Source organism: Scomber japonicus, chromosome 18, assembly GCF_027409825.1.
Source record: "Scomber japonicus isolate fScoJap1 chromosome 18, fScoJap1.pri, whole genome shotgun sequence".
NCBI classification, from domain to species: domain Eukaryota; kingdom Metazoa; phylum Chordata; class Actinopteri; order Scombriformes; family Scombridae; genus Scomber; species Scomber japonicus.
Genome location: NC_070595.1, coordinates 10,249,068 through 10,264,748, shown reverse-complemented (window position 1 = coordinate 10,264,748; position 15,681 = coordinate 10,249,068). Strand labels below are relative to the sequence as shown.

Genomic DNA, 15,681 nt, shown 5'->3' with positions numbered 1-15,681 from the left:
TGTGTTATTCCCACTGAATGAATGATTATCTTATTATAACTGTGGACATATTAATTTAATGTAATGTCATTCTTTAATTGACGAAACAAGTTTAAATTTAAGGATCCCCTCCAGATATGTTTTAAAATGTATATAAAACACTATACTTTGAATAATAATTTGTGTCTGATATATTTTTTCACCACAAAATAAGTTAAATTGTCTTGTGAAGATCCTTAAAATCTGTTCCAGAAATGTTATATATGACAATATTGTTCATTTAAAACATTTGAGGCAATATGTCTCCCATTTCACTGTAATGTTCATTCTCTGTGTTTGTGCACTGGGAGGCATCAAATATCCACATCACACTGGTGTAAGTTGAATACTGGAATATTAGGATTCACTTCCAAACTATTTGTGATATCACAAATCATGCTCATAGACCTGCCCTTTTAAATCAGATTTTTAAAATGAGTTCACAGAAGCCTTCCACCTTCAACAGATGAATGTTGAAACAAACTCAGCACAAACATCATCCTGCACATTGAAGCACAAACATTTAACTGCTGGAACAAGGAGACAAACACATTTTTGAACAGAACAGGACATTAAAATGAAAGCAAACATTTTAAATGACCACATATTATAATGATATTGATAGTGAAAACCAAATAAGGTCCTTCTTGAATTTTCTATCAGGAAGTCACTGTAAATGATGGAGCAGACTCACTCACAGTAAATGAATAAACAGTGAATAAATCATGCCAAGTTATACAATATAATGTTCAGGGCAGTATAAGAGACAGTCGAGTAAATAAATGATGTCTTATTGACTTAAAATTAATTATTAATTATTAAAGACTCAGGAGGGTGTATTTTATAAATAATACCTTTAGGTTTCTTCTCAGTGATGGTTCACAAATTGAAAAGACTGAAACAGCTCTTTAAAGTCAACAATGTGCAGAGTGGTTTGTTCAGACTCTTCACAGTGGCTCAGTGGCAGCTGTTACTCACAGTTTGTTCAGTGATCAAGGAGAGAATTCATCTCATTTACATGAGTTCAACAGCAATGATTAAATGTAGAGCTGCATCTGCATTGAATACACTGCTTCATTGTGGTGATGATGATTGGACCAAACTGTGATGATAAGTCATTTAATTTAATCATTTGTTCTCATAAATTAAGTGAAACTTCACCATCACACTACTTACTTCTTGTCTCAGGACAGAGAACCATCTTCCATCTTATTAGCTCCAGGGCTCTTCACCAACACCAGCATCCAATATGAGCATGGTAAATTGAACTGCTTTGTTTCTGCTTTTATAGATTATAGAGTTACACACTATAAAAATGACAAGCTTTAATCTTTCATTTCTTAATTAAACTGGTTGAAACTGAACTTCACAACTGTGTTTGTCAGAAACTTGAATTGAACAATGTGGAGCTGAAAGCTGGAGATCAGCTGAAAATAAAGGGGCTAATTCACCATGATGCTGATAGGTAAGCTAAACAAAGACTTACATTTATTCTATAGTAGCCCCTTAATGGAATAAACTAATGTAAAGATATTTATGTAATAATTATAAATCTGGAACAATGCATACTTTCATTGGATGTGGAGCATTCATACTGTTTTTATAAATATCCTGAATGTGAATATGTGTCTAATATTCTGAGCTCTGCAAACACAAACATTAAGATTACATTTATTATATAATCTCTGATCCACTCAGATTCCAGATCGACCTCGGCTGTGATGCAGAGGACCTGGCTCTGCACTTCAACCCTCGTTTCCATGACGACACTGATGGAGCTGTTGTTGTGTGCAACTCGAAGACTGATGGTTGCTGGGGCGACGAGAAAAGGGAAATACACAACCCCCTACACAGGGGCTCAGATTTCAAGGTGAGGAGATGTGACTACAACAAGTGAAGATGTGTGAACTTTGAGAAAAGTGATGTTAAAGCTTTGGCTACATTTTGAAAGACTTCAAGGGTCAGTTTGAACAAATCACTAAAAATATATTTCCTCACTCACGCCATGAAGATAGTTTGAGTTTTATATGAACGTTTTGATGAATCTGTCTTTGATGTTTGCTGCTAAAGTAGAAAGAGTTTTACTTTATGAGAATCTTTTCTGTTTCAGATTGTGTTGAAACATGCTGGAGACATGTTTGAAGTGGAGCTTCCTGATGGACAGGAAGTCCAGTTCCAAAACCGTGTTGGCATGGACGTCATCAGCTACATCAGAATCACAGGAGACCTCAAACTGACTTCCTTCAAGATCTGCTGAGAGACACAACTGCTCTCACACATGCATGCTGTGTTTATCAGTTACTGTAAGAATCATAAAGAGATGTAGATGTTCAGTACACAGAGAATGTATCCTTACTTCAATATTTCCTGTTGTGTATCACAAAATAAAATGTTTAAATTCAAATTGTCTTTGAATGTCAGTTTTCACAAATTGAAGCCTGATCCTGCTTTAAAGTCCAGCTCATTTTCATCAATGTAAATAATGTAAATATTACAGATTTTAAAAACAGTTAGTGAAAACAGTGGTAATGATGATGTGAGGTCAAGTAAAAGTGAGGTGAGTTTAAGTAACATGATAAGTCTTCACATCAGATAAAATACACCTTTCAATAACAACTTTCCACTTAAACCACATTTTGTCTCCTATAACTTTAAACTGCTTTACTTTAAATAGTTTTTCTCAGGAGTTTGAATTTAAAAACAGCTGAAAGTTCAAGGAGCAATGCTTTAATTTATTCACTAAATATATAACATATCATATACTTATTGAATGATAGTCATACAGTCAAAGGTGATGCATTATGTTATGAGATTTGTTGGTTTTTAAGATGTAAAACATCAAGTGATAGTATTAACACCTGAATGTGTGAAAAATACAATGAATAAAGAAACACCTACACATTTACTCCAAGCCATAAAAGTTTATTGATGAAAATGTTTCAATCCTACATGAATCTTCATCAGGTCAAAATGTTTCATAAATGGAAAACATGCTCATATTTATATATCATGCACACTAATAGTCTGAGCAGCTCTATGATGGCAGGTGTGATTAATCATCCAAAACTATTAACACTTCAATAAAGTACATAGAAAAAAATATAATTAAAAAGCAGGAACACAAAAGTTATACTTCAAATGATCAAACATCTTATATAGAAACATTAAATCAGATTCATCATCACATATATAAGAATCTACATCACCTACATTCAACAATATATTGTATTAAGTAAGAAAAAATAAAGAAGAAACTTCAATTCTTGAACATAAATTGGGTCTTAACATCTTTCTATAAAAAGTTGACTAGATCAAATAACAACAAAGAAAATAACACAAGTGTTGAATTTATAATATTGAGACAGAGAGCCATCATGATACTATCATAGAGACTGTTATTACAGAAAGATTAACTGCAAATGATCAAAAGTCTTATATAGACACATTATATCAGATTCATCATTACATACATAAGAATCTACATAAAATGAAAGAAGAAACATAAATTCTTGTACATAAATGAGATCTTAACATCCTTCTATTAAAACTCGACTAGATCAAATAACAACAAAGAAAACAAAACAACTGTTCATTTATAATACCAGAGAGAGACATCATGATACTATCTCCATTTTATATTTTATATTTTAGAGAAAATGTTTGATGTCATTCTCTTGATTCAGACCTCAATAAAAATATAATAAACATAAATGCACTGTGGTCTATGGCAGGTGTTACATGTGTTCATAGAGACTGTTATTACAGAAAGATTAACTGCAAATGAAGTATGACTCACTGTCACTGAATGATGAATGTAATAAATGATGAAATATTTTAGAAAGGTTCTCTTCAGATGAATGACAGTGTTTACATGAAGTGTGGATATCTGAAGAGCTGCCACAGAGCACAAGTTCACTTCAACTAAACTACAAAAACACTAATGTGTCAATAATAACAGAATGGTTGAAAAGAGATAAACATTACACAACTGAACACGTCAAATACTTTAAAACATATGTTTGATATGTTCTCTAACATGACTCAACTTAAACTGTGTTTTTATGTTGTAACTTTCTACAAACAGACAAAACCTCTTTGACAGGATTTTGAGAATTGAATTTAGATTTCAATAATTGAACTTCACACTTTAAACTTCATGTATTCTGATTTCATTCAAATTCAAATATCCATCCTTTGTCTCATCTTACATATAACACAAAGTACTTCCATCAAGTCTCTTTCTTAAACAAACAAACAACATATTGTGTTCTGCTTTTACATTTATGGAAACTATCTGCATTTCCAGAAATCCTCTAACTGACTTTGTAGATGATAAATTGATTTGAAGTTTTTATGAAACAAACATCCTTCAAGTAGTTTTGTTCTTGTGTCCTCTTTAGTTTGATGTGTTGATTTCAATCAAGCAACCAGATGTGTGTTCAACAGTCAGAAAGTCTTGTGTATGTATGAGTTCACTGACTGTTCACATTTATTACTCACACACTAATTCACCTGTCAACTATAACATCTGCATAAATCTGAAAACACTGTTTTGTGTTATTTTGGTTCATGAAAACAAAAGAGTGTTATAATTGTCAGCAGGGTTGTAGTTGTGTTGTGTTGGTTCACTGACACATTTCATCCAGACTTTCAATAGCTTCTTCTTTGGAGTATTTTTTCCACTCTTCAGGAATTTCACCTCTGCCCTTGAATTTTAAGTTATAGTGTTGTTCCAGCTGCTTTTGAAATCGACATACAAACCATTTCCAGTATGGCAGCTTAGACTCATCAGGGGTAATACTCCAGTTTTCATATTCTGGGCCAGCAGTGCGGTACTGTTTAAAGGTAATGGACTTGTCTGAATCATGATGAGGGTAAAAACTGCCATCACTTGCAACTCTTGTTGTGCAGAAATCAATGCTCATTTCATCTGTGTTGTGCCATCCTTTGATCCCATCTGGTCGATGAAAAGGCACACTGTGATCTTCAGGACTGTGATCTTTGATGGTGTTTGTACAAACAGCTGCACAGAATGGACACGTTACCCAGCAGCAGTTACACAGCTGATCAATGAGGATTTGATCTGGCTTCAGCCTGAATTCCTTCATCTTTTCCAAAGAGAGGCTGCTTAGCTCTTCAATGATAGGTGTAAGTCCTTTCTTTATCTCTTCTTTAAGAAAGTCAAATTTATTTATGTCACTGAAATTTTCAGAACTAATAGTGTCAAATGTCAGCATATATTTTATCAAACTGGAAAATTCCTTCAGCCACATGTCTGTGTTTCCTCTCTGAGTTTTGACTTTCTCTGTTGCATCAAACAAAGCGTAACTCACAAGTTTATTGATGTCATCAATATTTTTCTTCAGTATTTTCTGTGCTTTATCTTTGTTGTCTGTGAAGATGTATTTCTTTACTTCCTCTTTTATGAAACTCTCTACTTGGCTCCTTGGGCGTTGGATGTAGTTAATGAAACCATCAAAGTCTTCTTTCTCTGCCAGTGACTTCAACACATATTTCTCCAAGTCCAACCTGTTCCCATTGAATGCTGGGTAACTGCTCTTCATCTCTCCAGCGAGATCAATAGCAGTTTTGTTACAGACAGCTTCAACAGTAGAAACCTTCAGTTTTTCACAGATCAGTTCTCCAAGCACAACAGCAGATGAGTTTCCTTTGTAGAAACTTCTAAAAATGTTGTAATATTCATTTTTCTTGCTTTCTAAATAAGTGAGAGCATCATTGCTCTTCCTGAATTTGTTGTGTGACTCTGAAATCCAACTTCCTGCCTTGTCAAACACATACAGTAACAGATCAACTGTAAACTCCTTCTTCAGAGCATATTTCCTCTCTGATTCAAACTCTGCCACTTTTTCTTTGACATTTTTGGCCACTTCCTGCAAGTAAGCTAGACTGTAGCCTCTTGTAGCTACAGGTTTGCTCTTAATGTTACAAAGAGACTGTTGTTCAACATCTTCAATGAAGGATCTGATCTGTTTTTGTTCTTCATGTGGAACAGAAGGCCTAAAGTAATTTAGTGTTTCTTGTTTTTTATCTGCAAAGAATCCAGTCAATCTGTGAAGTAGACCCTGTTGTTGTGTGTCCTTTTTCTCCTCGTTTTTTTGTTCTTTGCATTGATCGAACTTCTTCTTTGTGGTTACATAATGATGATAATCCCCAATACTTGATATGTTTTTGTATCTGCCACTGGTTTTGGAATCATGTATTAGAGCCCATTCAATACCAAGCTCTCGCAGGATAGTAAACTCATCTTCTTCCAGGTTGATGTCCTCAATAGGTTTTATGTCTCTAGTTAATTCAGTAACCCAGACACTCCAAACACTGTTGAACTGTTTATTGAGTTCCTCTTCATCTTTGGTCTTGTTTTTCAACTGATGAGCGAGTTCTTTGCTCTTTTGTAGCAGCTTGTTCTCAAACACTGTCTTCATGTCATCCATCTTTTTACGAGCCTTCTTCTGCTGAATGACCTCATCCAGTTTTCTTTTAACTCCTCTCACCTGTTCATCATGAAACTCTTTGATTCTGTTTTTAAATCGGCCTCGCCACTGAACCAACATTTCTTTGTCTCTGTCATCATCAAAGAACGTAGTCATCTCTTTTTTGATTTCTTCATATGTTTTCCTCATTTCTTTAAAAAGATAACTGATCTCAACATTGTCAAGTTTTCCATTTTCAATCCTGGTATGAAGCTGGTTCTCAATGGTCAACATGTTGCTCCTCAGGGTCCAGGTCCAGTTCCCATACTGGACCTCAAGTTTTCTGTACACTGCAATTTCATGTGTGTTTTTGAAACTGAAAACAAAGTTTTCATTCAGTAGAGCATTCCACAGGTCCTTTATGTTGCTTTTGAACTGTGAGAGAGTCGTCCCAGCAGACTGTGAAGCTTTAGAGAGGATGATGTTCTTTAAATCCTGAATGCTCTCACTATAACCTGGGTTTGGAGGAGCCATGGGTGGACTTCCCTTCCACAGTTGGGAAAAGTATTTCACATCTTGCTGCACATCAAATTTAATGACATCATTGAAGCATTCAGCATCACAAACCTCCTCTTTGGCAGCTAGTTTAGCCATCTGGTCCAGTTTTTCTTGCAGTCGTCTCTTTCCATCCATGTTTTTCTCTGCAGCTCCAATATCTGAAACATTCTGGTGAGCAAACACACAACTTGGAGAAAGTTTAACTTTCTTCATCCTCATGAAAGCCTGAACAACAATCTGAAGGACATCTTGCATGTCAGCTGGATTCTCTCCAAAGATGTTGATCAATGTCATGTTTCCCAGACCAACGACAAATGTTGCCAGTTCATTGTCGTGGTGAAGAGTGGCGTTACCTGCCAGCTCAAGAGCACGCAGTCCTTCGGTGTCCACCACTAGAACATAGTCAAACTTAAAGTCTTTCTTCATCTCCTCTGACACTTTGACCAGCTGCATGAAGGCACCCTTGGTGCACCTGCCAGCACTTACAGCAAACTGTAATCCAAACATGGCATTCAGCATGGTGGATTTTCCACTGCTTTGTACGCCTAAAATTGACAGAACAAAAACTCTCTTGTTGCCCAGTTTCTTGATGACTTCATCTAAAAGACTAGAGATCCATGTTAAAGGCACATGACCTGCATCACCATCCATCAGCTCCATTGGGTGTCCTGATATCATCAGCTCTGCAGCCAGCTCAGGGTATTTAGACCAGTCAGTCTCTTCCATCTTTGTTTTTTCCTGCAGAGATTTATGGGCTTCATAGATCTGTCCAATTTCTCTAAAGATGTGCTCTAAGCCAAAAGTAGGCGACTGCAGTTTTTTTGATATTTGCTCAAGCTCAGTTTGCTTTCTTTTTAACTGATCAGATTTATCATGCTTCTTCTTCAAAGCCAAGACCTCAGACCACTTCTCATCATACTTTTGGAGAATTGAAGACAGATCATCTGTAGAGAGTGCATCCAGTAAGATCTGAATCCATTTAAGGAAATATTCTTTTTCTTCTGATGGCAGAGACGAGAGACTTTCAATGAACAACTGCATCAGTTCACTACAGGAAGCAGAATGTTGTTCTTGACGTATTTTCTTCATTTCCTGTTGCTTTTTACATTTCTCCTTCTCAATGTTCCCTTTGAGGTGATACTGTTGCTTGTTTATTTTGCACCAATCATGCCACCGTTGGCCTTGACAAGGGAGATATTTATCTTTGATCTTTGAAACATCCATCCCTTGAAGTAAACACACTATTTTCATAGCAGCAGATCTTCCTCTTTGGCAGACTGTGTCATCTTCATCCACTCTGATTCCAGAGACCTCAGCCATGGTTTCTAGCTGGAAGGATGTATGTGGTCCAGACAAGATTTTTCCAATGATTCCTTTCAGTTCTTCACAAACATCTGACTGGCTTTTGTCTTTCAGACCCATTTTGTATTTTCCCTCTTTCATCTCAACTGCACCACAATCATTATCAACAATGAGACAAATGAAAGGTTTTGGAGACTTGAGAAGGGCTGAGATAACTGTTGTACTTTTGTCACCTCTCTCCAGAGTTGGTAACAGAACAACATTGACTGAAGACTTTTCCATCAGTATTTCACGCTGTTTTTCAATCGTCAGAGCATCACCATGAAGATTACAGAAGGTAATGCAGTCAGTGAAGGCATCATTGGGTTTTCCAGCAGGGCAGTACCAGGCAATCTCTGCCACACCGTCCATCAAATGGCGAGATTTGGTGCTTCCTGGACAGTTTCTGTGGAAGAAGGTGCTGTGACGCTCGTTGATCAAAGTGTTCATCAGCTGAGATTTAGACAGTGACAGTGAACCAAGACGGAAAAATGACACCATGGGCGTCTCAGCTCTGTAAATGGGCATACTCTTCATGGTGACAATGTTTGAATTATCTTTGGTTTGTGTTATCTTCCAGCTTTTCATTATTTGTCTGAATGTCCACAGAGGACACTCAATAGCCAATGTGACTGGGTCAGGAACAAGCAAAGGTAAGGCGTACTGACACTGTGATAGCTTTGTGATCATGTTCTGCTTCAGAAAGCTGTCTGAGCAGTGAAATACTGCCATTTGAACATCCATTGGATGAACATGAGACTGTTTTGGCTGATCAGAATCTACACTGGTACTAAAAACAACATCAAAGTCATCATCTTCTGTTTCTGTACTCTGTGGCTTTGAGTAGCTCCCTGTAGGACTGTCTTGTTTTACAGGAATATATCTGGCTCTGTAGTCTAACATCATCAACCTCTGAAGAAAAGTGTGAGCTAGATCTTTCTCAGATGTGTCATGTTGCTGTTTCACAGGTGGACTTATCTTAAGAAAGTCAGCTGGTGTCAACTTTTGTTCATATTTGTCTTGAAGGTGAAGTCTGCTGAGCAGTGTTTCAGTTTCTGTTTGATGTTGCTTTTTCCTGTTGATCTCTTCAGAAATGTTCACTGACTGCTGTAAATAATAAATAACCATTTACTGTATGTAAAACACATAAATGTAATCATTGAATCATCCAATAAAAAGTCCTTGAGATAGAAATTGTGAGTTTCTTACTTTATCTTTGTTTCCAATCTCATCCATATTGGTTCCTACAAAACAACAGAGACATTATTATTAGAGGACAGAGCAAATTGTTTTGTTGTCATCATTCTTCTGAAAACACAAAACACAGCAGCAAAGATAGAAAACAAAACATTGGGTTTATAATAATCCACAGTTCATTCTATTTAAAATAGGTAATGTGTCAGTGTAGTCCAAAATGAACCATACCAAAACTCTTTGCTGATTTGCTGACATTTAACTGACCTATCTTTTTGGTTTACACTTGCAAATGATGTTGCAGTATATCCTGCCACAACATCCTGTTTCGACAATCAAAGTAGTAAGAGCGTCATTTCATGAGGACTTTAATGACCTTACACCAATTGTCACATGAACATGACAATAAAAATAGGTAATTTTTTAGTGTAATCCAAAATGAACCATACCAAAAACCTAATTAGTGCTACTATACTCTCACGCTTGAATATCGATTAAAATAGAAACAAACAAACTGAATCATGTGATTGTCTGCTCCCACATGAACTCTAGTTGAGATTTAATGAGTTTTCTTCAACAGTGGCTTTCTCTTTGCCACTCTCCCATAAAGCAACAGTTGTTGTATGCAGAGTCTCTCCCATCTCAGCTGCTGAAGCTTTTAACTCCTTCAGAGTAGTTGTAGGTGTGATGGTGGCTTCGCTCACCAGTCTCCTTCCTGTACGTTCACTCAGTTTATGAGGACGGCTCTAGGCAGATTGACACATGTGCTATATTCCTTCCATTTCTTAATGATGGATCTAACTGAACTCCAGGGGATGTTCAGTGACTTGGACATTTTTTGTATCCATCCCCTCACTTCTACTTTTCATTAACCTTTTGTTGGAGTGTTCTTTTATCTTCATGGTGTAACTGTAGCAGCTATACTGATTAACCAGGGACTGAACCTAAATTCTTTCATAAAAAAAAAATCTAATTATACTGACAATAAATCTGTTTATAAAAGCAATAAAAGGGGAAAACATCCAAGGGGGTGAATACTTCACTGTACTGTAAGTACCTGTGTTAGTTCAGAATCTGTCTTTGTAGAAGCCAATGGCCACTACTAACAATCACCCAGACCAGTCTCATTTCATTGTTTTTAAAAACGGACCTATTAGTTATAGAAGTTGAGTGTTGTAAAGCCCAGCAGCAGCTCCTGGTAGACTAAAATGTGAGTGACAATCTCAGAGTGTCTTGTTCACTGCAGTACCAACAGGAGTGAATTGAGGAATTTAGGAATATATTTGACCTGTGGCAGGTTGGGTACAGTATGATGCTGAACTCTGTGAACATACTACCCATCAGGCAATCACCTCTCTACGTCCCCAGGGGAAGATCCTGCTCCCGGTCAGGGCCGCTGTCAATTTATTTTAAAATTGACATGAAATATACATATAATTATGAAAATGTATATATTAAGCAAAATATATAAAACAAAATGTCAAAAACGTTCTTAACAGCAGCATTACAATATAATATGTAGCTGATAGTTATAATTTATCACTGTTTATACTATTATTGTCATTTTGTACATGTTTCAGGTGTCTTTGTGTATCTGTGTTGCTGTGTTGCTGGGCTGTCAACTTTTATTTTGAAAATACCGCTTTTATTTTGACATTCTGTGTTTTTGCTGCGCTGTGGCAGAGAGCGAGAAGTAAACAGGAGAAGGTGAAGACGCACATGTGCTGTAGTTCCTTTACATGGCATGCAGCCAACGAGGTAATTCATGTGTTTTGACTAATAGGGCACACAGTTAAGAAAAACAACGGTGGGCCTGTTCATAACTAATTTATATAATTTCTTTAATGTAATAATATAATAACTATCATGACATTTTTTTAGCAACCTTAATTTTGGGGGCCCCTGCCAGGTACTTGAGGCCCTACGCGCTCTGCGTACTCTGCGTACTCTGCGTATGGGGAGCGGCGGGCCTGCTCCCGGTGATCTGGAGCCGCTGCTCCTCCCCACCTCCCCCCTCTCCATCCTGCTTGAGACCCAGCAGCCAAGGCCACCGGTGAAATGACCGCGGCCGGGTGCAAAATCCGCTGCCAACCGTCAACCAGCTTCGAACATATCCGGCAGGACAATTGCCTGCCCAAAGCACGGACTCAACCAGTTGAACAGCACTTTTCACCACCCAGACTGAAAGTCCACAACTGCAGCAGAACACCACACTCGCCCTCCATGCGAGTCCGCTGCGACGCCGATGACGTCATTGCACGCTACAGGGCCATCCTCAGCTGCCTCATTCATTCATTCTTTTGTTTATTCATTTATTAGTTTGTTTGTTCATTCATTCAGTAATTCGTTTGCTCATTCATTCGTTCGTTCATTCATACGTTCATGCATTAATTGGGTTGTTCATTAGGCTATTCGTTTGTTCATTCATTAATTTGTTCATTCATTCGTTCGTTCGTTTGTTCATTCATTCGTTTGTTTGTTCATTCATTCGTTCATTCTACAATATTCACTATCACCCTGTGCACATGCATGCCTCCATCCCGCATCCTTTCTTCTTCTCTGATTCTTACTTTTATCGCTCCTTGTCCAGCGGCTACTACAGCTCCAATACTAATGACCTCGAACTCGGTCCCTCCACATACCAACGCCAGCGGCCAACCTCCTTCATTTCCCGCTTTCTATTCTAACCTCTTCCCTCCACAGCTCTACCCACTGCGGGTCACATACCATATGTCCGTTTTCTAATTGTGGCTCTAACTTTTCCCTCCACAGCTCCACAAGCAGGTTACAGTACTCATCTTGTTCATAGTCCGCCACCTAACAGGGGTAGCTACACCCACTCGACCTTCCCCCGCGCCAGATTTTAATTTCAGATTCAGAATTCTGCATCATTGCCATTCTTACGATGTACTTTCATACACATGTAAAAAACGAAATACCGTTCCAACTAAAAGATAATAATGATAATAATAATAATAATAATAATAATAATCATAATAATCATCATCATCATCATCCTGACCGGTAATTATTCCCACCTCACTCTCTTATCCATCTGTCAACGTGTAATTCCTCAGGGAACCGCAAACATCATTTGGCCTGGTCGACCTTAGCCCAAAGGAACTTACACCAGCCGATTTCAAACATTGTCTCCTTCTCGTTTTTGCGACGCCATCCATTTTGTTTTTTCCTACACAGAAGGTCGGAGTTGGATGATCATTTATCCACAATCTTCAATTTATCTTTGGGATTCGGTGGCAACGTTTTTGTTTTTATGCCTGACACATTATCTTTGCATCCCAAGCTGCTGTAAGACTTCAACAATCCAATTAAGGGACACACAAGGGCACTTCAGTCCCCAACCTGTACCGCTGCATGTTCGAAGCCCGCTGTCCACTACGCCGCAACTCGTGCGGCACACCATCCCACCCTGCTACAGCCAACACACTCACGCACTAGCTTCACAAAGACGAAGCCCCGCCATTTTTCCGCAGCTTGCTCTGCAGCCCCCTCCATCTTTTCCTCTACACTAGCTAACACCCAACCAACCACCTTCTGCCCCTTTTTCTTAAAAAGGTAGGGACAAAAGAGGTAGAGCGGTGCTCTACCAGGCCAGCTGAATGGTCCGCAATAACTGCAGCGACCTCGCTTCCTTGTTGTTGTCACTTCCTCCACACCTGCTCCAGCAGTGAGGCTCACGTTAGGAAGACTGTCCCCATATTCCTATCAAGCATGTATTATGCCAAAGAGCCTGATTATTTAAAGCTTACATCACCAGTGCATCTCTCCGGTGTCTTCTGAAAGGGCACTTACTGTTTTGTAGTATGCCTGACCTTTTCGACCCGAAAGCTTCCTTACAGTATCGCTGCACTGGATCCCGCTAAACAATTGTAAACTTCAATCACTCACTTTGCTAGGCCACCTCAACTATACAATTCACATTACTCTCCTAGGCCGAGCCCTCCTATTCCACCTCCCACGACCTTATAGCAATGGAAGACACACGCAGGATTGAAATTAGAACCGTGGCATTTCCTCTTTACGGAACGCCATCTCTTCTTCTATGACTACAAACGTTTCCGTTAATCATTGCAGCCATCCTTTTGGGGGCATGAGTGGTCAAAAATGAATATCGCCATATACTCTGAGCAGTTGTAGAACATCATTAACAGAGGCCGTTCATGTAGCTCAGACATCATGTCCTAAAGATAAGAACAACCCCAATCCAAACATACATCAGCAGAATCAACTTTATCATTAAATTGTCCTCCGGGGCTCCATGTCCTAGCTTTTCCCACTCTCACATCCATATTTTAATTAAAAGGACTCCGTAAAGCTGAACCTGATCCCACGACAAAACCTCAGACCTTCTCACACACCGTATCAGAACCCTCCGCCACTAGCGGTGCCAGGATTGTGATTGTGGGTGGGCCTCCAGAAAACTGTATGGGCCAGTTAAATAAAAACGGGTTCCCTTTCATCTTCGTTTCAGCTCTTTTCTGCGGCACTGAGGACAGTGACTCAGTAGCCTACCTGTGTGGCTCTTGTGTTGCTGTCCTCAGCTGAGTGCTGAAGTGGAAAAAGACATACACCTTGGCAGTAAGCCTAACTTCATTTATCTCTTTTGAACGTTCAATACACAAAAAGATTGAAACGGAATTATATCTATGTAGGGTCTGTTTCTCTCTCCATTTATTTACCCAGCACGGCCAGCAGGGAACTGTCCAAAATTATTTAACTGTTAACTCTTACACATTCATTGTACATTCATACATTGGGGCTTGTTACAGCAGGAGGAGGCAGGGTTTCATGCTGAACACAGAAAGATATTCCAGTGAATCAGTCAATTCCCTTTTAAATGAAAGCAGGGACAAAGAGTTCAGTCTATCTGTCAACATTGTTGCCCTGGTGTTTGTTTTTATCCGATTGACAGCTGAAAAGAGTCTCTCCACAGTACATGTCGTCATGGGCAATGTGAGGAGGGAAAATATCACGAGGGCATGCGTTGAGCACTTCTATGAGTGTTTCTTTTTTCTCGTTTGTGGTCTTGTTGGCCTTTGCCTTTCTTTTAAGCTGCTCTACAAACAGTGTGCTCTGCGTCTTCCACAGGAATGGAAAATTGCGCACAGGCGGGCCGGATGAGAGCCTCGTCTTCAAAAGGTGTCTGGCCATGGCAAGCAGGCAGCAGCGGCTCTCATAAAGCGTATGTGTCGGGCTTGAAACGAATGTTCAGCTCCATTATGTGCTTGTCCAGTATGTCATTCCATAATTACTGTAGGTCAGAGTTTTGCTGTACAGGTGATTTGCCCAGAGTAGAATCAACGTGCGTATTGTCTAACCTGGCCAGCAACTTCCTCCTGCGTGATCCACTGATATCCCAGCGCACAATCTCGTGTTTATTCATCAGCTCATCTGTCAGTGCCATTACTTTATCAAATGCATTATTTTCATTCCTGAATTGTGTGTAGCTGTCCTTGAGCCTTTCAATCAGATCAATACAATCTGTAACTGATAGTGTGGAAGATTGCAAGCCCTTAGGCAAGGCAAGGCAAGTTTTCATTTCATACACAATGGCAACTCAATGTGCTTTACATAAAACAGAAAAACATGTAATTTGAGAAACTTAAAACATGCAATTAACCCCCACCCCCACCCCCCCATAATAAAAACAAAGTACAGAAAAATAGAAAGACATTAATAAAATGATTGCAGCATAAAATAATAAATTAGCTTTAAAATCATTAAAAGGACATAGAGTGCAAATTAAAGAAATTAGCTTTAACCACTTAACACACGCCCCTGTTTTTTATGCTGTTAGCCTAAACGACATGCCCAAGTTGTGAGCAGCACAGATCCCACATAGTTTGAGACTCAGAGATGTGTCTGGTATCATTGGAAAGGAAACACTCTCAGGATTCTTGTAAAAGTGTCTGTGTGATTCTGTGACTTACTGACAAAGAGTGGCAGAGGTTACAATGATGGGGTTGTTTACTCGCCCATAGGTTTGCCTTTACAATGACATGTGTACAGACATTCTGGGACCTCTCAGCGGGATATAGACACAATGAGGCCACAGCCACAGGTCTTGGCTTCATGCAGTCCAAATTTGGAGTCAAAAGACCAAAAGATGAATTTTTCA

At 38.7% G+C, this 15,681-nt stretch overlaps 2 protein-coding genes across 2 annotated transcripts; one reads left to right on the top strand and one right to left on the bottom strand.

Moving 5' to 3' along the window:
• Nucleotides 1-1,209: 1,209 nt before the first annotated feature.
• On the top strand, nucleotides 1,210-2,345 carry LOC128379075 (galectin-2-like). Its single transcript, XM_053338690.1, has 4 exons — nucleotides 1,210-1,276; nucleotides 1,404-1,483; nucleotides 1,717-1,888; nucleotides 2,129-2,345. The coding sequence occupies exons 1-4, from the start codon at nucleotides 1,268-1,270 to the stop codon at nucleotides 2,273-2,275; spliced, it is 408 nt and encodes a 135-aa protein (XP_053194665.1). The 5' UTR covers nucleotides 1,210-1,267; the 3' UTR covers nucleotides 2,276-2,345.
• A 1,710-nt stretch (nucleotides 2,346-4,055) lies between these two features.
• LOC128379209 (interferon-induced very large GTPase 1-like) lies at nucleotides 4,056-9,584 on the bottom strand. Its single transcript, XM_053338853.1, has 2 exons — nucleotides 9,558-9,584; nucleotides 4,056-9,455 (listed from the first exon to the last, which is right to left on the bottom strand). Exons 1-2 carry the CDS (start codon nucleotides 9,582-9,584, stop codon nucleotides 4,644-4,646), a joined length of 4,839 nt encoding a protein of 1,612 aa, XP_053194828.1. The 3' UTR covers nucleotides 4,056-4,643.
• Nucleotides 9,585-15,681: the final 6,097 nt, after the last annotated feature.

Coding starts and splice junctions, on each gene's coding strand:
- LOC128379075 (XM_053338690.1), top strand. Junction 1,484..1,716: donor ATTCACCATGATGCTGATAG/GTAAGCTAAACA, acceptor TGATCCACTCAG/ATTCCAGATCGACCTCGGCT. Junction 1,889..2,128: donor ACAGGGGCTCAGATTTCAAG/GTGAGGAGATGT, acceptor TTTCTGTTTCAG/ATTGTGTTGAAACATGCTGG.
- LOC128379209 (XM_053338853.1), bottom strand. CDS start 9,584: ATGGATGAGATTGGAAACAAAGATAAA. Junction 9,456..9,557: donor AGATTGGAAACAAAGATAAA/GTAAGAAACTCA, acceptor TATTATTTACAG/CAGTCAGTGAACATTTCTGA.